This window comes from Dromiciops gliroides, chromosome X (assembly GCF_019393635.1).
Source record: "Dromiciops gliroides isolate mDroGli1 chromosome X, mDroGli1.pri, whole genome shotgun sequence".
In the NCBI taxonomy this organism is placed as follows: domain Eukaryota; kingdom Metazoa; phylum Chordata; class Mammalia; order Microbiotheria; family Microbiotheriidae; genus Dromiciops; species Dromiciops gliroides.
The window spans coordinates 5,958,595-5,982,667 of NC_057867.1; the positions used below are offsets into that span (position 1 = coordinate 5,958,595).

At 49.7% G+C, this 24,073-nt stretch overlaps 1 protein-coding gene across 2 annotated transcripts in view; it reads right to left on the reverse strand.

Moving 5' to 3' along the window:
- Positions 1–24,073, reverse strand: part of TRPC5 (transient receptor potential cation channel subfamily C member 5) — a 173,536-nt gene that overhangs the window by 62,808 nt on the left and 86,655 nt on the right. For both annotated transcript variants that reach the window (XM_043974289.1, XM_043974288.1), the window contains exons 3-4: positions 23,021–23,419; positions 11,523–12,044 (exon numbers count right to left, since the gene is read on the reverse strand). In XM_043974289.1, coding sequence (XP_043830224.1) covers positions 11,523–12,044; positions 23,021–23,398 — 900 coding nt within the window. In that variant the 5' untranslated portion in view covers positions 23,399–23,419. The remainder of the gene's footprint in view (positions 1–11,522; positions 12,045–23,020; positions 23,420–24,073) is intronic.

Genomic DNA, 24,073 nt, shown 5'->3' on the forward strand with positions numbered 1-24,073 from the left:
CAAAGCTACAGCAGGCCCAGATGGATGCCACGGCAGGCTGTGGCAGCTGGGAGAGCTTGGTAGGGGTTGGATCACATCCATAATGGCAGAGGGTAGAATGAGGGGGTGAGCTCTCCCTCCACGAGCTGTGTCCTGCCCAAAACCTCCCCTGGGGGCTCGCTACATTTCAGGGAGAATAAGTGATGAATCGGAGCCTTTCTCAGGACAGTGAAGGGGGATGGATGCTCTGTTGATTGAGGCTCCACCGAATGAATCCCGGGTGTTTGTTCCAGAGAAGAGAAGGTTTGGGGGCTGGGCAATGAGAGCCATCTTCAAGCATTTGATGGAGCAGGGGTGGACCCTGGAGTATGCACAGGCTGAGGCTCACACCCTTTGTGTGGCATGCCAAAGCAGTAGGAGGCTTCTCCTCCCAGAAGGCTTTCTGGAGGACCACTTGTTAGACTAGAGGTCTAACCTTGATGTCCTTTCTAATACTAATCCCATGAGCCTTCACTGGGGTGTGCTAAGGCACAAGGAAACATCCAGTAAGTCTTGCTTGCTTACCTACTACATGCTAAGGTAACCAGACAAGCTACCACTGTTGCCCGCAAGTTGGAGGAATGGTCTTGGAGCTGTCTTGGAGTTGAATGACTTAAGGGATGAAAAGATTTAGGGCCATTAGAAGCCATCATGTCCTACTTTGCAAAAGGAGAAAAGGGAGGCCTCAAGGGGGGAGGCATTTTTATCAAAGAAGATAGCCTGAGCAGAGGTAGGAAGACAGAGTGAGGCCTCTGACCCGGCTTGCCTACAGGGTATCTGGTGGGGAGGAGTAGGAACAGGTCAGGGCCATTCCAGGCAGGTCAAAGAGCCTAGACATGACATAGTGGGTGACGTGATTGGTGCAGGAAGCTCCTTGGCCAGTGGGAATATGGGTAAACCCTGCTACAAGGCATCTTAGCCTTTGTGAAATCTTCCCAGAGACTTAGGCTGGGGAAAAAAGAATAGTCTGCCAGTCTGGGGGTTCTCAGAAGGGCCTCCTGTTACCTGGCCAAAGTGGAGCAGTAGATAAAGCCCTGGACTTGGAGTCAGGGAGATCTGAGTTCTAATCCTGTCTTAGACACTTGCCAGCTGTGTGACCCTGGGCAAGTCACCTAATTTGTCTGCTTTGGTTTTGTCATCTATAAAATGGGAATACTAATAGTACATACTTCACAGAATTGCTGGGAGGCTCAGATGAGATAACATATGGAAAGCACATGGTCAACTTTAAAGGGACATATATATATATATATATATATATAATTGTGATGGTGATTATGATTGGACTCCACAATTTCTCCTGGCCAAGCCACAGAGTTCACTGCAGAATTGGAGAGCCACAGACTTGCCATAGCTTCTCCCTAGTTGTCTGCTACGAACTGTTGGGTTTGTGTTCCATCCCTCACCCATAAGCCCGCTCCAGAGAGATGATTTTTAGAATCTGTGACACTGGCCCTGTCTATCTTCCCAGTAGGGTACATACAGTTACTCTAGCCTGGAAGCCTGTACTGGCTCCTCTCCACGAAGCTTGTCTTATCCTCTACACCCATGACCAGATTTATCCCTTTGTTATAATCCAGCTCTGCTCCTCAGTCCCCTGTCTGCAGCCCTCTGTGGTTCCCCACTGCCTTCAGGGCAGAGCTCAGACTCTGGCCTGGTTTCCCACACTGCCTATGTTCTTGCCCTCTTCCACCACTGTTACCTTGGCTCTCTTCACCACAGCCCAATATTACATGTTGAAGTTGTCCTGCAAAGCCCGACGCCAACTCTTCCTCCTCCTGGAAGCCTTCCTGGTTCAGTTCTAGGAGCCACATTCAAGGAAGTATAATGAGAAACTGGAATCCAATCAGATGAGGGCCGTGGGAGGGGCAAAGACTAGAGACAAGGTCTCATGGGAATGGATTGAAGGAACTAGGGAGGATTTTCCTATGGCAGAGAAGACTTGGGGGCAACAGGATGGCAGAATATAAGTAATAACCCTAGCCCTAATCTAAGCTAATATTGTTCTAGCACTCTCCAATCTACATTGGAATCCCAGGAGATCTCAGTGTGGCTGGGGGGTGGGGTGGGGTGGGGGTGCTCTTATTGAGCGAGCTGGGCTCCTGTGTGCCCTTGAATAAGTCAATACCGTCACTGTCAAATGAGAAGATGAGACTAGATGACAGCTCGAGCCCCTTCCAGCTCTAATCCCATGATCCCTTGCTCTCTCCTCCTTTGAAGCAAGAGTGTCCACTAGATGCCATGCTTTGCACCTTAGCTTCTGTCACCAGCTACAGTGCTCAGAAGGAAACACCAGTCCAGGCTCCCCAGCTCCCTCCAGGCACAGGCATTAGCTGCCTCAGGGGCAAGGCCCCACTTTACTCTGAGTGCTGGGACACTATATGCCTTCTTGCTGCACCCTCTCCTTGGGTTCCTTGAGTGGCCCAGCATGGCCAGCCTTTAGATTTACTTTCATGCCACAGGAGGGGCTCCAAGGACAGGTTTTGCCTCCTTTACAATTGAGCCACTCGATTGCTCTCAGCCTCAGTTTCCTCCCCTGTAAAGTAGGGATGGTAATATTAGCACCTATCTTTCTACTTGACAGGGCCAAAGCGAAGCCCCCTGTAAGCCTTAAAGCACTAGATAAATGCCGGTGCTCATGTTCATCCTTCTAATCGGGCATGTTTCGAAAGACCTTTGTAAAAGCTATAGTCCGTGGAACAATTCCCATCCATCAGTTCCTCCCAAATGAGTTCTTCTCAGTCTAATTGTTGGCCACGGGGTTGGTGGCTGGGCTGCTGTTTCCCTGAGGGATCGTCATGTTAGGAAGGAGAGGCCTTGCTGGGTGCAGCTGTGGCTGAGGCCTGGGGGGGTGCAGCTGCTGCACTTTATGGCCTTGTTGGAGAGCGTGAAGAGCGCCACTTGTCTGGGCCATGACTTGCACGTGCTTCAGCTCCAACGTCTGGCTCCTAACAGTCATCTATCCACCACTGTGAAGGGACAACAAGGTAGTCCCCAAAGCAAAGAGGTGAAGGACAGCAGGCTCCACTACCTCTTGAAAATGCTCAAGTTCTTTTTTTTTTTTTTAGTGAGGCAATTGGGGTTAAGTGACTTGCCCAGGGTCACACAGCTAGTAAGTGTTAAGTGTCTGAGGCCGGATTTGAACTCAGGTACTCATGACTCCAGGGCCGGTGCTCTATCCACTGCGCCACCTAGCTGCCCCCCAAGTTCTTTTAATGAGCACTCCCTGTTCTTTCAATGGCTGCGTTCATGGGACAACAGTCTGCAAAGAATTCAAATGCAGGGTCATCCAAAGGGCAATGGAGAGATCCAGGGTGGGATACATATAACGAACAGGGAATTATGGAGACTCAGTGAGAAGGATGCCCCAAAGAAATATATGAGCACAAGAGCTGGGCTGGTCAGGAAGTGATAATGAGGGATGACTGATAGATAGCACAGCCTGTGCGCTCTGATGGTTTCCTTGGCAAGATAACTTGAAGAAGGCCTCCAGAATGTTGAGTGAACTCGTGTGGTGAGCTAATGGGCAGATGTGGACAAGAACACCCCAAGATGGGCAGGCTTCTCCTTGTGGTATATAGGGACGGGTAGTATTGGAGGTTATACCCATGTTGAATCATTGGATTATTCAAGAACATCAGGATGCAGGCACAAGACTGATGTTGCTTTTTGAGGCTGAGGTAGGCTGGTAACTGGTATTGGAAGAAGTCATTTCCCCAAGAAAGCCAAGAAAACCTCAATTCTATATTTTTTCCTCTTCACCCTTGGGTGGTGCATTTCCAGTTCTGGGTTTTGATGCTCCCTCAGTTCTAGAAGGACTGCTGGTGGGGACTTATAGTGAAAGTAGGTCCGGGTCTACTCAGCCATCAGGGACTTAAGAATATGCTTGGTACCTGACCTCAGGCCAAGTTCAAGCTGAGTCCCCTCTACATGAGATTTTTGGCCTAGAGAATGGATTTAAGATACAACCCTCCCCCCACCAAGGGACAAGTCTCTTGGCTCTAATGGACATCTTTTCCCCATATAGACTAGGTTGCTAGTGGCAGCCATCGCATCTCTGGGTTTTGGACCTGACCCAGGGGTGGGGTGGGGCAGGGAATGAGGGCCTAAGAGTGGTGAGGACTGCCTGGGGCCATCTAGAGCCTGTGAATTTGCTTCTGTCTATGTATTCTTCAATAAAGCCTATGGCAGCAAACCAACTGCAACTGTGGCCCATCATGTCAAACCATTAGAATTCTCTGAATCCCGGGCCAAGATCAGCTTTAATTTGAAACAAACTCTTTCCTGAGCTGCACCCTTCCTCCTGTGCTCTGATGCTCTGTTGCTGTGGGGAGGCAACAAGCACACGAGATCGTTCTCTGAGCAGCTGGTGTATTCAAATGTGGCTTTTTCACTTGGCAAGAGTGTCTCTTTGGGAATGGCATCCTCCTCGCTGACATTCAGAGAGCGGAGGCCTCTTTTGACCTGGAGGAGCACGCGACCTCAGCCATGTGGCCACACGAAGGGGCCTCTGAGGTCATGGGCACATTGCTGCTCCGATAGGGAAAGAATCTGTGTGCTTCGGAAGGTGTTTGCCCTTCAGAAGGGGGATGCCCAGAATCTTGGAGGTAGAAGGGACTTAAGAGAGTGCTCCTACGTAAACAGGAAGCTACACTCCAATGCCTCCATGAAGGGTTCCTCAGGGTGGTGGCGCCCACCGCCTCTCAAGGCAGCCCCTGTGCCACTTCTAGATGCATCTGATTGGCGGGAAGATTTTCTGTCCATTGGAAATGGCACTTGGACGGTGAGCTCTCTCCTGAACCCTGACCACTGGCACCTTCCCTCCAATCCAACGAGCACAAGAGCTCACTATATCCAGGCCTCCCTCCCTCTAGCCCCGCCCCAATGAGGAATGATGGATGATGGAAGTCGTGGTCAGATACAGGCCGACTTGCCCTGTAACGTGACCTCTCCAAAAGGTCAATGGGCTGCCCTTTGCTGGTGTTCTTAAGCTAGCGTTCACACCGAATGACCTCTACATTCCCTTCCAGCTTGGAAATGCTGCCTCTCTAACTTCCACCCACTGGCCTCATCTCTGCTGGCCCGGGGCCCAGCAGAACAAGCTTGATCCCTCTTTTGCTCTTTGCTAGTGTTTTGAAAGCCCTAGCATGACGCCAAGTTGGGGCCTGTCTCTTAGCCAGGCAGCTGAGCTCGGTGGTGATTAAGGCCTAGGGGCTATGAGAGGAGTTGTCAAGTTGGCATATGTGGCATCTCACAGATGTGACTGCAGCCCTGTGAGGACAGCAAACCACCCTCCAGGGAGGGCTTCAGACACGGGGCGGGGAAGGGCGGGAGGGGAGTGGAAGCAGGTTAAGGGGCTTGTGGCCGTCACCGGCGAGATGGTCTGAGAAGGGCTCCCTAGTCTTCCAGCTCTCATGGAAGTCCCATTGGCAGCTGGTCCCTCTGGAGGCTGGAGAGCTATGTCCTTCCATCTCAGCACCCCCAAAGTTGTCCCTGGAAAAGCCAAGACTGTTTCCATGAGGCCAGAGTTCTGCCCATAGGCCATCACAGCTGTGATGATGCTCGGCTAGGGGTCTGGCCTCTCTTTCCTTTTGGGCCCCTGCTCCTACACGGTTCACTGGGGCGCCTAGGGCTTTGGGGTCTGGGTATATCTCCAGCCCCAGTCCATCTCAGCTCAAGCCTTCAGTCCAGACTCTTCAGCGAATAGGGATGGGGGTCTCTTGGGAGTCTGCCCACCCTGAAGAGAGTCAAGAGATGGCTTCTCACAAGCAGCTCTTCTTTTTACAGTGTTCAGGCTACAACATGTTTCTTCCAAAGTCTTTGGAAGAGCCTCTCATGATCTCATCAGCATTGTAAGGAAAGGGAGATTCAGGCTGAGTGGTTTGGAAGGATGTTCCCTAGCCCACTGGCTCTTTCTTCCCTAGGAATCATGGGAAGCAGCCTAACAATACAGCTCCCCCCTCTCTCAATCACTTAAACACTGGTCATGAAAATTTAAATGTCACATCCTATAACAGGCAAATGTCACATCACACACTTTTCTCAAGGCAAAGGTTTGTTTGCTGCCTTGTGGGGTGGGTGTTGAGAGGGGAATAGAAATTTCAAGGAAATTCTCAGCTTGTTCCTGAGCTATACCCCTACCCACACCCCAATCAGGCTTAAAGGGCTTTGGGGAAACCCAGACCCAGACTGCCCCCTGCCATGGCGGGCCTGGGGATGTATGTACCAAGCCAGGGGGTGGCAGAGCCCCTTGTCTCCAAATGGGGCAAAAGGCCATTGAGTGTTGGGGCCAGGGAGAAAGCTGGGGAGGAAGCCTGGCAGGCGTCCCTGCTGGCGAAAGGGCACTAGCAGCCAGGCTCAGCAAAGGCCCATTTGCATATCTCCTGCATAAAGTCCTCAGCTGCCTTGAGAGGAATTCAGTTACCTTGTCTGAATCAGAGAAGCTCAGCCAAAAGTCCCACAAAGCCCTGGGAATCAGATTCCTCTGCTCAGTTACTCACCTGCTCTTTGATGTTCCCTTACTGCCCTCCTTCAGCCGCATGGGAGCACCGTAGGTAGCACTGGGCATGCTGGGCCCAGGGCACACACAGTGCAGGCATGAGGCTGCCATCCCAACCACCCTTGGGAGCCAATGGAGGGAGCCAGTCAGAGGCCCTGCAAGGACTGTCAGCCACTGGTGGCCTGGCCCCTGCCCCTGCCCCAGATACTTGCAGAACATAAGCCCTTTGAATCCAATGGGGTGGGTTCCGAGAGTGGAGATCTTTAGGCACTCAACCACAGAAGCTTGGCACTGGGGGAAGGGCTCCAAGGAGACACAGGGCCAGGGAGGCCCTTGGGACTGGGCCCCCTTTGCTGCCTAAATCTCAGCTGCAGATTCAGCCATGGAGTTTGTGTTCTGAAGAGCCCCCTGTTTACCAGCTCCCAGAAGGCCCAACGAGTGGAAGCCAAATCATTCTTTGTCTATATCTCATGCCAAATACGGGGGCTTTACAGTTGTACGATTAACCTAATCACCTAGTGGCTCGCCAGACTGGGCATCTCCTTTCAGAGACACCCCATGGCTAGCTTCCCTTAGTCTGCACCCCAAATATGCCACTGGGAAGCCTAGAGAAGCCTTCAGAAGCTCCTGGACAGGCCCAAGAGCTTGCCATCACTTTGGGAGCTTGAAGGACACACCTGTTCAGGTAACTACAGGCAGCATCCTGTTCCAGTTAAGTGTAAGGTCAGGGGCCTGTTACCTGGGCAGCTTCCAAGAGTTCGGCAAATACTTGCTTGACTCAGTACTGGGTAGAGAGCAGAATGCTGACTCAGGAGTCAGAGGACTGAGTTTGAATCCCAGTTCTTACTGTGACTCGCTGTGTGACTGTCCCTTGTAAAATGAGGAGGAGGTCCCTCCCAGCTCAGCTTCTGGAGTGGCCAGCTCAGGACTACAGGTTTTAGTGCATGTGTGCGTGTACTCATGTATGTGCGTGCTCATGTGCACATGCATGTGTGCTCAAGTGTGTGGGCCTGAGTGTGTACCCAAGTGTCACAGGCACTCATGTGTTTTTTCTTTTCTTTTTAATCATGTGGATTTTCCAAGGTGCCATGCCCTCTCTCTGGCAATGCAAGGGAGAAACTGGGGCTTCTAACGACTGTGCTTCCTTTGTTCTGAGGACTTCAAAGAAAGAACAGCCTGAGATCTTGGTACATATTAAGGGTTTCATTGAACTGAATGGCCCATTAGGCAACAATACAGAAGAGGAGCTCTCAACACTGAGTGACTTGAACAATCTGGATTGCTCCGAAGCTGTGACTTTCTGAGGCAGGCTTCACCCACAAGCAAGCAAAGACTGTTCAAAGAATGCCCTGACAGGAGCCGTGGCAAAGGTTGGGGAACCAAACTTCAGCAGGGGAAACCGAGGGCTGGCTCATCTCTGTCCTCTTGGGCCATCGCTGTTGATTCTCTGGGTCAGTCTTCTAAAGCTACATCTTTCAAAATGACTCCCCTGACTCCCAGCAGGAGCCCTGGGTGAAGAGCCTCGGGATACTTCTGAGGACCAGTGTCTGAGCAGGGCCCAGGAGTAAAGAGATCCCATTTCTTAACAGCCAAGAGAGGACCCAGAGGCTCTGACTCCTTTGCCAAGGCTCAAGGCTCTGGTGGCACTAAAGAACTGTCAGTGAATCTTAGCCCAAGTGAAATGGACCATCATTTGAACAATGGAGCATCTCTTCTTGCAATTTTCAATTTCATCTGGCCCTTGGGAACAAGTACTTATCACTGCAAACATGCAACACGTGCTTAAAAACCATTAATAGCAAAAGGGAAAAGGACCCACATGTACAAAAATATTTATAGCTGCTCTTTTTGTGGTTGCAAGGAATTGGAAATTGAGGGGATGCCCATCAATTGGGGAACGGCTGAACAAATTGTGGTATATGAATGTAATGGAATACTATTGTGCTGTAAGAAACGACGAGCAGGCAGATTTCAGAGAAACCTGGAAGGACTTACATGAACTGATGCTGAGTGAGACGAGCAGAACCAGGAGAACATTGTACACAGTATCAACAACATTGTGTTTTGATCAACTGTGATAGATTTGACTCTTCTCAGCAATACAATGGTCCAAGACAGTTCCAAAGGACTCATGATAGAAAATGCTCTCTACATCCAGAAAAAAGAATTGTGGAATCTGGATGCAGATTGAACCACACAATTTCTACTTTTTTTGTTCTTTTCCTTTTTTGAGGTTTTCCCCTTTTTTCCTGATTCTTCTTTCACAGCATGACTAATGCAGAAATATGTTTAATGTGATTGTACATATATAACCTATATCAGATTGCTTGCTGTCTTGGGGAGGGGGGTGGGAGGGGAGGGAGGGAGAAAAATTTGGAACTAGAAATCTTATAAAAACAAATGTTGAAAACTATCTTTACATGTAACTAGAAAATAATAAAATGATTTTATGATTTAAAAAAAACCACATTAATAGCAATGGCACAAAAGTCATGACAGTATGTGTGTGCAGGAGGGCTACTGCATAAGAGTGAATGTCATATCTTCTTTGTAATTTTCAGCACAGTGCAGGAAAAGAAGCATGTTCCTCTTTTGACCCAGTCACTTCACCCCAGGGAGAGGGTGTTACGTTCTTGGTCCGAGGGATTGTCTCTGGGATCAGAGGAGAAACAGACCCAGGGATCATGAAGTCTCATGAGAAGTGACTTCTACTTGCGCATGGCACAGAATAGGCATTTCATAAATGTTTATTGACTGGCATAGTACGGGAAGGGGAAATGGAGCTTGACACCATGTTGGGAAGCTATGAAAGCAGAATTCAGAGACCAATGCTCATAGGAGTAAGTGGGGCAAGATTTTGGAACTGTACCAGATAGTGATGTGAAGGTTGGAATTTGGGTTGAGGACTATTCGGATATGAGAGAGACCAATGGGGGAAAGAAACATGACAAACAGAAGGTTGCTGAGGGTTGGAGGGAAAGGAATATAGGCTAGATTAATTAGCTCATAGTCATGTGGTGGCACAAGGAAGCCACGAAATAAGCCAGAGGGTCCCAATAAGTGGGGAGTCTGAGGTCAGGAGGGGCTGAGCGTTCCTGCGGCTACTTAGCAATCAGTTGGAAAACAGAATGAATGCTGCCTGGTGGGACTGACTGGTTACATTAGATGTCAAAAGTTTTAGCTTTGCAAAGAGTATACATAGTTATGGGGGGGTCCTCCTTATACCAGAAGGATAGTTGGTAATCTACAGTAAGTTCCCAGTTGGTCCAATCTCTTAGACTCTAGTTTCCATCACCTTCTTTCACTCAAGGCATGGGACTGAATGAGGGCCACTGGGCACGAATGCTGAGGCGGATCACTATCTTAGAGAAGTCATGGGAAGCAAGTTTGGGCCGAAGCCATGAATATCCCTGCCAACCTGGCATTAAGAAAATTACCTGATATCTGATACTCTGCAAATTAGCAAAGATGATAAAAAAATAACAAAACAAAATGAGAACTGCAGCTGTTGGTGAGGCTATTGGAAGATAGGTACACTGATACATTGTTTGTGCAGCTGTGAATTAACCCAATCATTCTGAATATCAACTTGGAATGATGGATGAAAAGCGATTCAACTGTCTCTATCCTTTGACTCAGTCATCCCACTAGTGGGCAAATATGCCAAGGGAATCAAAGACAGAAATAAAACTCTGGTAGTAAAGGAGTGGAAACAGAGGGACTCCCTATCAGTTGGAGAATGGCTAAACAAACCAGGGCATGTGAACATCTGGTTGTACAATTAGAAATAAGACATTATGTTGACTTTAGAGAGATGTAGGAAAAGATGAGGAGCGAAATAAGTAGCTTAGAAAGAACAATATTTCAATGTCTACACTGAAAAATGAGTCCGAACAGCTAATGAAACCAGAGTAGAGAAGCGGAGAGTGGTGAGGGAGGAATGCTGTGTGCGCTGTCAGATGGAGTCAGCCCACAAATGTTTGTACTTAATCATTTCCTCAGTCAATATGGAGGGGAAGGAGAAGTTCCCTCCCCCACTTCCTACATGGCTGGGAGGAAATGCCTAAGGGTGTCACTAAAGCAAGCATATATTTTTAAAAGACTTACTCTTCTCTCTACCAGCAGCCTCTGAACCATAAACAAACACACACATCACCTAAATGATGACCTGCCCTAATGTCCTTCCCTCTGTCCAGTCCTCACCCCAGCCTACCTCTGGGGGATGGCTTTTTCCATTGATGCCTACTGCAAATGGTCATTTGGAACCTAGCTTCACCTGGACACAAATATTCAGGGAGTAGAGAGGCATGACTACTTTGGGGTGATTTGCCCTGACCTGTAGAAAGCATCAGGACAGGCGGCAAAGGAGCTCATCCCAAGCAAATGTGGCACCAAGAAGCAAGAACAAGTTGCACCTGACCAGTGTCTGAGAAATGCTCAAGGCCAAAGCCATCCCAGGTAGAGGCCAAGGTTGGCCTCCAGGGTGAACTGCAGACAGAGCTGCTGCTCTGGGCAGGTGACCCCGCTTATAAAACAAATAGAGGGGGCAGCTAGGTGGCGCAGTGGATAAAGCATCGGCTCTGGATTCAGGAGGACCTGAGTTCAAATCCAACCTCAGACACTTGACACTTACCAGCTGTGTGACCCTGGGCACCCTCATTTGTCCCGCAAAAACCCCAACAAAACAAAAACAGAAAAACAAAAAAAAAAGCAAAAAAATAAAAATATAATAAAAAAACAAATGGAATAATCCAGGTGTAGTGTTTAGCAAACCTTAAAGCTACCAGAAATGTTGGCTATTCTGATTATTGTCACTGGGGTGGAGGTGGCAGTGGTGGCAGTGAGCCAACTTGGCAAGGTCAGGCCAAGCACCTCAAACCTCAACCTACAATGCGGATGTTTTGGGAAGGCCTTGATGAGATAATAATTCCTGGGCTTCTTGGCCTTCTGGGGCCTACTAGGACCCCGGAGGGACCCTGTCCTGAGGGAGAAGGGAATTCCTTACCTCTTTCTGGTGATACTTGATTGCCACCTTTAGCTTGGCCAGGTCATGGCACTTCTGGGGGTCAAGGTCCTCGGTGTGGTCATCTCGGTGGTTCAGGATGATCTCCAGCTCCCGGGAGCTGCGGGCCTGGTCCAGGAGGTCTTTGGCAAAGCGCTTGCACTGCTGGGAGAGTTCCTCGTACTCGGCCTTAAACTCGTTCTCCACCTTGCTGAGCTCCTTGAGCTCCCATCCGAGGCGGAAGGCAGTCAGGATGGGGTCCTCGCTGGACAGGGCAATGAGCGAGGGGCTGGCCAGGGCCTTGTAGATGTTGAGGCGTGAGCGGGAGTGGCGCAAGCTGTCTACCTCCGAGCTGGACACACACTCCACACAATTGCAGCGAATCTGGTGGGGCCGGGGGATGGTGACCCGGCGTTGGACGAGCAATTTGATGATCTCATAGTTGTTGGTGTGAGCGGCCAGCATGATGGGCGTGATGTCTGGGGTGAACTCAGAGAACTGGGCGTCCATCATCAGAGTGGGGACCTAAGCCAAGACACACAGATGGGGAAGAAGCAGCAAAAGTTGTTCAAGATCAAGACTTGAAGAGAGAGGCACAAGTTCAACGAGGGCCTATGGTATGGTGGTGGTGATGGGGTGGAGTGTGTGTGTGTGTGTGTGTGTGTGTGTGTGTTTGTATACATGTGTGTAAAACATTTCCACTTACATCTACCATCAAGCAAATGGACACAAACCACATGAGTCAGTCAGTATTCTCTGCCCACTTACCATGAGCAAAGCACCATGTCAAGTGCTATGGTGGGCCCTTGTTAAGAGTCCCTGCCCCAGTTTCATTTGCTACTAGCATGACCTTGAACAAAGCACTTAATCTCTCTGGGTTTTCCATCTCTTGGATGGACAGGCTGTGATCCTAGGAGAAGATCCTACTCCATCGGTAGGAATCACAGGCTATGCAGTGGGAAGGGCCCATCTCATTCCAATGTCTTTCACAGAAGAGGACCCAGTTCTCAGGCCAGAGAAGGGAAAGACCTCAACAATACTTTCTGTTTCCTTGGTACTTGTCTTTACAGCAGCTTGAGGAGGGAGGTGTCACAGGTGTTACTGTTCCCTTTGGGCCCCGTTAGGGACCAGTGAGAGACCCCTGAGAGACCCGTGAGGGATGGTGGCATCATGATGAAAGGCAGTACCAAATGAGGGGCCTCAGACACTGGTCCTGGCCAGGCTGAAGAAGATGAGCAAAGCCTCTTAGTGGCGGCTACATTGAGGAACTTGTGGAATGGGATGGCTGCTATTTGAGTGACTGCCATGGATCTTAATATACATTCTGAAGCTTAGCACTGTTCTTGCTCTTGCAAAGGGGCTGAGGGAGGACACAGATCAGAGCAGGTTACTTAGTCCAGCCCCATTATTTTACAGGCCCAAACAGAAGTGATTTGCCCAATATCATACTAGGAGTAAGGGGCAGAGTTGGGATTTAAACCCAGGTCCTCTCAGCCCAAATCCCAGAGTTTCTAGGTGGGCAAGAAAGAGTTTAATAGCAGCCCAGACTCCAGAGGGAACTCCGTGGGCCTCTCCCACCACAAACATGCAGGAGCAGGGAGGCAAGACTTGTTTTTTCTACCCATAAAAGGGAGATATAATAATACTGATGTCTTACTACTATCACAGGCTCACTACAAGGAAAAGCAGAAGAGACTACCAAGTGTCCCAAGTGGCAGACCTTGCACTTAGCCGCGGGCTTTCCCAGAGACCCCAGGCTTCTCCCCACTGGGCCCTCATGTATGACAGGGGCTCTCGTTCCTCTCCTGGTGCCTGGGTTTGGTCTCTATGCCCCAGAGTCTAGCACATAGTGGCTGTTTGGTATGAAATAAGTTAATCTTAGAAGACCAAAGCCAGCTTAGGAATTTTGGTCCCTCATAGGAGAAACAGTATATAAACCAACATAACACGACTTGGTGTCCCCACTGTTCTTTCAGGCCCGGTTCTTTCTCTCTCCTTTCATGTCTCTCCAATTATATCGTGGAGATGACTGTCTGCTCCCTCAATGCACGAGGGACTGCTAGCACCCATTTGGGGGTCAGATTGGGGTCAGGTGGGGAATTGGATTTGATTATTTTCTAATACAGTCTGTTTTCTGTTGGGATTTCAAAGTCAGACTGTTTGCTCCTGGCCTCCCATTAGAAATTGAGTTTTGAGAAGAAACAAAAATATTGTGCGGAGGGGAGAGGAAGAGGGAGAGGGAATCGACAGGCTCAGCTATTAAATTGCTTTAACGTTGCTTATGGCTGATATGGGGAGCAGTTCAGTTTGGGGGCTCAGAGCAGGATGACTGGAAGAATGGATGGGGAGTGGGAATGATCGTGAAGCTGTCCCCTTAAAGCCTCTTTCTGGGGCTCAAGGCCTCAGCCTTGGGGAGTTTGAAATGGGACTCCTCAATCCTATCTCCCCCATTAGCTTGGGGGCTCCTTGGAAGCAGGGGCCATCTTTTCCTCTTTGTTTCCCAGGCTTGGCATGGGGCCTGGCACAGAGTAGGCACTGACTGGCTTACAGAAGTCCCTTACAGATGCTTGGTGTTAAATGACCAAAGTCAACGGTGGGCAGTTGTACCTTCACCACTCCATCCCTATCTCTACAGATGGGTTATGTGCATTTGTGACATGTAGTATCATACTATATCAGACAGAATAAGCTTGGGCTTATTCTTAGATCTCAGCTCAATTCCTGCAACAGATGGGAACAGAGGAATATAACATCTTGCCCCCCACCACAGACTGTCCAGAATTCTCCCAAGGTCACTTTTCTCAATCAGCCCTAATAATAGCCAACTCAACCTTGAGTCCCCTACCCCAGCTCACTCCGGATGCTTACTATCTGCTCTGCCCTGGGTAAGTCACTTAACCACTGCTTATCTCAGTTTCCTCATCTGCAAAATGGAACTAACCATAGCTGTAACACCTGGGCTGTGACGAGGATCACATAAAATGTTAATGTGTAACGCCCTTGGCCAACTCTAGAAAGGGTGTAAGTCGATTATTATTGGAATTAACTGACTAATTGGAATTCTCAAGCACCCTCTTGTTCCCAGTCCCTTTGCGGACTGGCTTTACTGCCAAGACAACATCTTGCCAAATGAATGGGTCTTTGAGCTGGATGGGACATCACAGGCCCACAAGTCCCACCCATCCCTTGACTGGGGAGCTCCCCCTCAATGCACCTGGAACACAGCCTTTGCTTATCAAGATCTCTTCCTAACCGGCTTCTGGATGGGCAGCCAGCCAGAGCAGTGGGGCTGACATCATCCTCTCCACCCCACAAGGCCACCCAATAAAGCCAAAGGTCAGTGTTCTCCAGCACCACAAGGAAAGGCCACAGTCGTTTACACTCTGTTCCTTGGGAATGAAGACTGATGATGCATCTGAGCTTTGTTTGGTCCTCATCTGCTCTTCTCCACCTATCCAGATCAGCCACTCCTCTGGGACTGACAGCCTTAGTGAGTTGCCTGGGGCAGGCACTAGAAGACAGCAGCATGGCAGCTAAGGAAGAAGGGGCCAGAGGGTCTAGCAGTTCAATACAAACTCAATAAACATTTATTAAGCATTTACTATTTGCCAGGCACTGTGCTAAGTGATGGGGAGGCAAATAAGGGAAAGAAAGACAGTCCCTGCCCTCAAGGACCTTACAATCTAATTTGTTGTTGTTGGCATTCAGTGATGTCTACAACCCCATGTGGGGTTTTCTTGGCAGAGATCAAGAAGTAGTTGACCATTTCCTTCTCCAGCTCATTTTACAGATGAGGAAACTGAGGCAAACAGGGTGAAGTGACTTGCCCAGAGTCACACAGCTAGAAAGTGTCTGAGCCTGGATTTGAACTCAGGAAGATGAGTCTTCCTGACTACAGGCCCTATGATCTATCCACCACAGCACCACCTAGCTGCCCCTGGCAACCTAATGGGAAAGCAATTCACAACAGGAACCTGGAAATGGTGTGTGTGTGTGTGTGTGTGTGTGTGTACACACGTGCATGCTGGTATGGTGTTGAGACTAAGCTGAGCTGCAGATGGAAGGTACAAAGTCCAGGTTCTACCCTCTATAATGGAAGGCTTCGGATGGAGTTGAGTACTCCACCCTCCAATCAGGGGAGAGGAGGCTGAGAGAAGAGGGAAGGTCCTGAGTATGTTCAAGGCTGAGTTAAACTGCACTAGGAGATTTCTAGCAATCTGCTTATCCTGGGAGGGGCGGCTTGTTCTATGGAGTTGAGACCAAGCTTCCTTGTGTGCTGGGGTTCAGATCTAGACTGCAAGGGATGAGTGGGGGGCTGAGTGTGTGGGAAGAGGTGGAGACATAGTGTGTAGATGACTTTTTCTAGAATCTCTGCTGGGACAAGGAGACAGCTTGAGAGGATGGCAGGGTTGAGGGAGGGGTTTTATCGATGGGGGAGGCTTGTCTGTGTTTTCAGGGAAGAAGCCAGCAGAAAGGAAGAAACTGGAGATGAGAGAAAGGGGATGACAAAAGGCGTAAGCTCTCAGAGGTGACAGATTAACCACCAGATAAGCATTCTCAAGTGCCTGTTACGTCCCAGGCATCTCTTGGAGATGGGGCACCACACCACTCAATGGAGACAGTGATCCCACTGGCTTAGCTGGCTGCCTTGGAGTGCTAGCCATGTCACCTCCCCGCCCCATCTGCTGGGCCCTTCCTCTCAGAGTTACCTGCCTGGCGTCTGCTTTGTGTGTGTGTACATATGGGTACACTGTCTCCTCAACTGGAGTGGGAGCTCCTTGAGGTCAGGCCTCAGAGAAATGCTCGCAGCCCAGCTGACTCATACTGAGCTTGCAGTCCACTGAGACTCCCAGATCTCTGCAGAATGCCAGGTGTCTAGCCACGAGGTCATGTTTCAGACTTTACATTCCCTGCTTTTGACTTTCATTCTGTTAGACTGAGCTCTGTATTCTTTTGGGGGTCTGGCCTCGATCTTTTGTCCTGGACACTCTAGGAAGCTCCTGATGCTTTGTGGGTATGGGAGTGACAGGGGCAGAGCCATGTTTTAGGAATGCCATTTGGGCAGCTGCATGGAAGAGGGGTCTGATGGGAAGGAACGGCAAAAGCTTTGCAGAGACCTGTAACAATTTTTCCTTGTGGAGCGGTGATCGAACATTATGAGGAGAGAGAAAATATGGGAGGAAGAAAATTTGATCTGGCCGATGCTCACAATAGATCATGATTATCTATTATTAATGATCAACAATCCAAGCTGCCTAGAAAGGCAGAGCTAGAAGAGGCCTTCCGTCATGGCCAATCCATCCCTTGGCTCTGGGCCTAGTAGCTCTATGTCCTGCCTCGCCCCCCCTCCCCCCGCCCCTGTCCCGGCCCTGCTCCTGAAGCTCAGTATGGCCCACTAGACGACCCTGCCACGGCCACTATCTATCTGCTCTCCTGGGCACCCACCCCATTCAACAGCCAGTGAATGTTCTTGACGCCCAGGAATGAGGAATCGTGGATGCCCACTGCCTGCTAGAGGCCCCCCAGCCTAGCCTTGTTCATGCACAATCGCCTTTTTATTATGCCAATTAGAAGAGAAACAGCCTCACATGCTGGGCAGTGCTCTGCTCGGGGGCAGCAGGGGGATCTTGGTAGAGGGCTCCTTAGGCTTTGTTTTTGGCTCCCTGGGCATTCCTAAGAGGTAGGTGTGGGGCTGTTGCTCTTGCCCCACAATGTGGCCATATCTGCTCAGCTCCAGCTCTGAGCCTTGCCACTGGCTCCTTTAAGACCCTTCTGCAAAGCCAGTGTGGTTTGGTGGGGAAAATACAGGATTTAGATTCAGAAGGCTTGGGTTCAAATTCAGACTCTGCTATAAGAACCTGTGTGACTCTGGGAAGGCATTTCCCTTTCTGATCCCTAACTTGGTCCTGAGATGAGTTGGACCAGATGACCTTTAAGGGCCCTGCTAGCTTTTATGACCGAAGTGGTGGCAGGAAGCTGCCTTTCATTTCTTCCAAGTAGCAGGACTCATAGGTTTCCCACTGGGGGCCCCATTTGCCAAGCTCCAACTCAGAGCCTTCTAGAATTGGCCTTTGGAAGAGGTGGCTCCAACTGGGGCAGCTCCCAGAAGGCCTCAGGCTCTGCCATGTCAGGGCCTCTCAAACGAAGAAACAGACAAATGGACAAAGAACATGGCTGCCTTCTCAGTAGACTTCAGGCTACCAGCAGGTCTCTGCTCAGCCCACAGAGATGAGCGGGTGACTTGGGGTACACAATGGCCGGGTGGGCTACAAAGCATGTTCTGTTGACGAGAAAAGCAGCTTAAGTTGCACTGGGTCGACATCACTCAGTTGGGGCAGGTTCCTCCTGTGCCCAGCTGGGCTCTGGTCCAGGGGGCTGAGTCCCAGCAAAGGCCCTGGAATGCTTTGGTGAGCTCCTGGATCTACTTAACTATTTCCATCCATGAAAAGAAAATCAAAAGAAAATGTTTTCCCCACATCATTTCCTTTCCTCTGATACCACTTATTTCTCAGCTTTGCCTTTCCAACAAGCCACAGACACGTTGTCCTGGCCACGGCAGTATGGGCTCCTCCTCCTCCTTGTGCTCCTCCTCCTCCTTGTGCTCCTCCTCCTTGTGCTCTTCCTCCTCCTTGTGCTCCTCCTCCTTGTGCTCTTCCTCTTCCTCCTTCCCCCACCTCCTCCTCCTCTTTCTCCTCTTCCACCTCCTCTTCCACCCCCTCTTCTTCCTCCCCCTCCTCCCTCTTCCTCCTCTTCCTCGCCCAGCTGGGCATTGTTCTCCTGCCCTCTGCCACTCTTTCCCTGCTACTTCCTAGGGCTTATTGACCTCCTGGGGCACTTCCAACCCTTCCCAGGGGATGGCCTATCAGTAGGGCAGTCAACAAACATTCAGGCCAGGCGCTGAGGTAAGTGAGGTCCCATGGGGGATACAGAAGATTGGCTCTGATCCCATCCCTCTCCCACTCCAGAAGCTTCAGGGGCTCCTCTCATGGGCTCCAGGCTGCATCAGTACAAGCTCCTCTGCTTGTGTTTAGAGCCTCAATCTGGCTCCAAACTGGAGCCATGTTCCTTCTCATCACATGCTTTGTGTTCTATAGACAAGCTGGTCTTCTTGCCCTTAACAAGATATTCCAGTTCCCACCACCATGCTTTTGCAAAGGCAGATCTCCCCTCCAACCCCCACCTCTCACCCCATCCCTTCTCTCCTCTTAGCTCCCCTAGCTCCCTTTAAGGTTCAGCCATCTCCTACACAAGGTCATTGATGATCTCCATGTTGTCTTTCCACTCCCCCCTTGTCTTTGAATCCCTGGAGCCTAGCACAGTGCAGGCAAACAGTAGGCACTCAATAAATGCTTGGTGGGTTGGATTTTTGAGAAAACTAGACTACCTTATACGATTATTTTAAGTAAGAAGATCTTAACCTGGGAGGTGGAATCCCCCCCAGAATCACAGCTCTCATTTCTGTAACCCTTCAGGGTTTAAATAGTGTTTCTGGTTCAGATGAAGACACTGAGGACCAGAGAGGTTCAATGACTTATCTGAGGCCACAGAGATCACAGCTAGCAGAGCTGGGATCCAAAATGGGCTGTCCCAATACAAAGTCAGTGCTCTGACTCGTACGGTGGCTAGAGTGCTGGGCTCAGAGTCAGGAAGACCTGGGTTCAATTTGGCCTCAGACATCGTCTAGCTGTGTGACCCTGGGCAAGCCATTTCACCTCTGTCTGCCTCAGTTTTCCCATTTGTATAATGAGGTGGTGGGATCTGATGGTCTCTAAGGTCCCTTCCAGATCTAAGTCTATGACCCAATTGTGAGTCTTGTGATACAGAGAGATTATGAACTCAGGAAGAACACCAAAAGGGAGAACTCATCCACGAGGGCTGGAGCAACCAGGGAGAGCTTTCTAGAGGAGGCACCACCCGATTTGTACTTTGAAAGGTGGCCTGAATTCTGAGAGTTGGAGGGGAGAAAAGAGAGCTTGAGCAAAGGTGCGGGGGGGAAGATAGAGGTCAATGACATGACTCCAGTGAATTCATTCCTGGATCCCTCCCACTGCTGGACTTATTTTGTTTTTATTTTTTGTTTTTGTTTTTGCAGGGCAATGACGGTTAAGTGACTTGCCCAGGGTCACACAGCTAGTTAAGTGTCAAGTGTCTGAGGTTGGATTTGAACTCAGGTCCTCCTGAATCCAAGGCCAGTGCTTTATCCACTGCGCCACCTAGCTGTCCCCTCCACTGCTGGACTTATGACTTAATGACTCTGTGCATGGCCCTGGGGGGGTCATAGCCTCTGAGAGCCCATTTCCTCATCTATTCGATGGGATGATCGATGCCCTGCTTCCCTCAATCCAGCACACACAGTTTGTGCTAAGCACCATCTCAGGTCTAGGTCCTGTGTCCTTGAGGAGTTCACACAGATTCAGTCCTCACAGGGTTGGCCGCCAGTGTGAAGAACAAATGAGAAAAGGTCTGGGAAAGGGATTATTGGTGAACACAGACACTATCAGCAGGTGAGAAGAATCTGTGTTCAATGAGCTGGGCCCCTCCTTTGGTAAGTGTGACCCTCTCTCTAGCTCTACTCAGTGGCCCTGGAGGGCCAAATTGGCAGTTAGCTACATAGTGGCTTGGTTGGCTCAGTAGGCCAGGCAAATTCAGACCACCATGTTTTCAATTAGACAGAGCCTGCTCAGCGAATGACTTACTGACAGCCAAATGGCAAAAGACCCATCTCCCTCCTCCATGGCACCTCTGGACTGCCAGCATGACATCTGGACACTCAGATGGATATCATTGTCCCAGCCCCAGGCTGGCTTTGGAGGGTCAACAGACTGACTGGGGGAGGGAGAAGCACCATTTTCAAGTCTGCCTTTGGCAGTCACATGGGTCACTGGTCCAGTGGCACAGCACTGGCCTTGGAGTTAGTATTTGCGTTGAGGATCCTGCCTCCAAGAGCCATACTTTGTCTATTCTTCCCCAGGAGGGCCCTTCATCTAGGGCTCCAGTCAATTCTGACACTTGCTAGACAGCCAAGTCACTAACTTCTTTGAGCCTCAGTTTCCTTATCTATACAATGGGAATAATTGTATCTAAGCTATCTATCTCATAGGGTTGTTATAAGGAAATTAATATGTATTTATTCATCCATTTTCTCTCTATAGTAAATTATAACTTCCTTGGGGTCAAGGATTTCTCATATTTTTGTATTTCTATAACCTAGCCCAGTGCCTTACACATTTTTGGTGGGGGGAAGTGGAAGAAGGCTGGGGATTCTAGCACCATGAGAATTCATGTTCTGGTGTGGAAACTCCCTCCACGGATATAGATGAGCAATAAATCTGTCACTTGAGTTGCCTGAAACCCTCCAAGGTTAGATACCTGATCCATATGATTAGACACTTAGTATGTGTCAGTCAGCAGCAAGATTCAAAGCCAGGGTGTCCCTATTTCAGGGCTGGCCCACCTCTCCCAGGTGCTTACTGGACTGGCCAGGACTAAGGTTCAATAGAAGTGGGGCTCATTATCATTAGAGCAAGAGTTGTTCATGGCTCGTCATCCCAAGCAGGTGTTGAGGCCCCATGAAGAGAGGCTCTTCTCAGAGCCAGCTGGCCTAAACCTGGGCTTCCATGGTCAAATCAAATCAGAGCATTGAAGCCATTCTCCAGATTGTTTTGGAATAAAAAGCAGCCCTTGCCTTTGGGGATTTGGGCAACAGCCTGAGAATTGCCTCTACAATATATAGCTAATCCCTTCGCTCTCGGCTTCTAACAGGTGCCTGGGAATGGCTGGGGAGGAAAAGGAATTTGTCTCTGTGATCCAGAGTGGTCTCTAGAAGGCCCCTTCCCCCAACGCCCTTCCCCTCCCCCACTGGCCACCATGTCTTCCCTCTACCACGGGATCAGGATTACGCCTTAGCCCGGGAGCCTGCTGTTCTTTGGCAAACTCTCCACCATTCCTAAACAGAATAAAGCCTCACTCAGTGGAGGTGTCGAGACAGCTTTGCTAGCACATCAGGGAAGTCAGTGTGGATGGGGAGCCATCTGTCATGGACAAATGAGTAAGGATGGCAGACTCCAGAAAAGGGGGGGCAATGCTGGCCTCTTTGGAGAAGTCTTTGAAGGCTACTGGAGTAGAACAAATTCAAAAGAATGGAGGCTTCCTGAGGGCAGGGACCGCTAGGTTTTTGTTGTTTTTGTATCCCCAGGGTCTACCACAGTGGGAGGCACATAATAGGCGCTAGATAAATGCTTACTGAATGTGGAACTGAATACTGAATGTTGACCCCAAAGACTAAGATCTCCAGTCAAATAATGAAGCACCTATGGTAGGGTGAAGAAGAAGGTACTCAGCTCCCCCCCCCCGCCCCCGCACAAGGGAAAGCAAAGCAAGTGAGCAGTGTGAAGAGGGTTTCCTCCCTCCCTCCCTCTCTGTCTGTCTCTGTCTCTCTCCCCCTTTATGTTTTTCTCTTTGTGTGTCTCTGTCTTTCCTCTTCTCTCTCCCTTCCCCTTTTCTCTGCCTCTCTCTGTGTTTCTCTCTTTTTCTGTTTCTCTGTCTCACCTCTTCTCTCTCTCTCTCTCTTCCCCCTTTTCTCTATCTCTCTGTTTCTCCCTTACTCTGTGTCTCTGTCTCTGCATCTCTCTCCCCTTTCTGTCTCTCTCTGTTTTCCCCTTTCTCTTGTTTTCTCTCTCTCTCTCTCTCTCTCTCTGACTGTCTTATTCATTCCTCTGCCTTTGCTTAGAGATAAATCCCACAGTAGGAAACTAAACCCACTAAGAAATACTGAGGCAGGAATTATCCCCATTTGATAGGTAAGGAAACTGAAGCTGTGGGAAAGTGACTTGCTTAAGGTCACACATCTAGTTAGTGATAGTATCAGAACTTGAACCCAGGTCTCTGTGCCATAACTAGCACAGTTCAGCCCATCACTAGACCTTTTCCTAGACTCCATTGCTCTCCCCTAATGACCACCAAAACTTCTCTCCCAAAATAGGATACCATCAATGGCTCCTAAAGTCAGTGGGTAGAACGGGGCAGGTTGGTTGTCAGTGCAATTGGTCAGCTTTCAATTCAGAACTTCTAGGTTTAGGAAGTTACAGAATGACTGAGCACTTCACCCAAGTGATAAGGTTACTAAATCCTTCTCTGAGACCACAGATTCCCACCCCCAGTGGGGAACAAGGCCTGGCCCCTCCCCCATCCTCTTACAGCCTCTAGCTAGCCTCGTCCCTAGGCCCACATCTCTTTAGTTGCAGGTTGTGCTCACTGTTGACCATCCAAGGGTCCTAGAAAGGAGGCTAAGCCAGTCTCGGTGGCCATCTCTGGTCTTGGGGGCCACCTCCAAACTCAGGGGCCTCCTGCTGATGCTGAAAAAAGACAGCACCAATGTGAATGAGGAAAATTTGGGAAATCAGGAGGGGGAAGGAAGAGGAAGGCAGCTGGGGCAACACATCACCCTGCTGTCCCAGGTTGCAGGACATAGCCGTCCCCTCCCTCCCCAAAGCAGCTCTCACCTGTTTTTCGCCACTGGGCTTCCGGTAGCTGAGTAGCAGCTCCACAGCCCCGACCACCTCCTTGCGGATGGCATAGAGCAAGGCATCGCCCACATAGACGCTGTGGTTCAGCAGCAGCTCCATGATCTCGAGGTTCTCATTTTCAATGGCAATGAGCAGGGCACTGCGGCCCAGCGGGTCCATGCAATTGATGTTGACATTGTAGTAGATTTCAGCCTCATGCAGAACCTGCTTCACACTGGCATAATCTCCCTTCTCCACAGCAGTGAGGAAGGCCTTTTCCTCCGCAGAGAGCTCAGCCTCTGCCCGCACAATCTGCAGTGGGATGCGGTCCCGGTAGGGTGAATAGTTCACCTTTTTGTAGTAAAGTTGGGCCATGGTTCATAATGGCCTAGAAACCTGCATGGGGAGAGAAAGGGAGAACAGACACATGTCAAAGAGCCTAAGTCTCAAAGGACCATGAGGGCTGGGTATGGAGGAGAGGCAATATCTGTAGGACAGCTAGGCACTGAGATCATATGACATCACAGTTAGAGGTGAAAGGGACCTAGCAGGCCACTGGGGCCACTTCCCTCATTTTACAAAAAAACCAGAGGACTTGCCCAGGGTACAATTAGCAAGTAAGTGGCAGGGGCAGGATTGGGTCCCAGGGTCTGACTCCAGGATCTTTGGACTGGAACCAAGGGTGTCTCGATTGAAAAATCTCAAACACGTTTTCAGTGCAGAATCTCTCTCTAGCCAACCTTTCCATGCATGAAAAAGGAGTGAGGTGAGAGAGACAAGTAGCATCTTTCATTGCCTCCCTAGGTTTCTTTTCCCCTAAATGATGTAACCAAAGCGAGGGCATCAGTAAACCAAGGAACTCTGAGGCCTGGGCTTGATGTAGACCCAGTAAATGAACAGGAGCATACAAGGGGAAGACCACTGGGCAGATCCCACTCAAAGCCACAGAGCATTTAATGGTGCCAGCTTCAGTAATACAAGAAAGCTTTCCTGAACATCTGCTGTGTTAATCCTCACCCTTGTCCCTAGGGATCCAAGGGCACTTTGGAC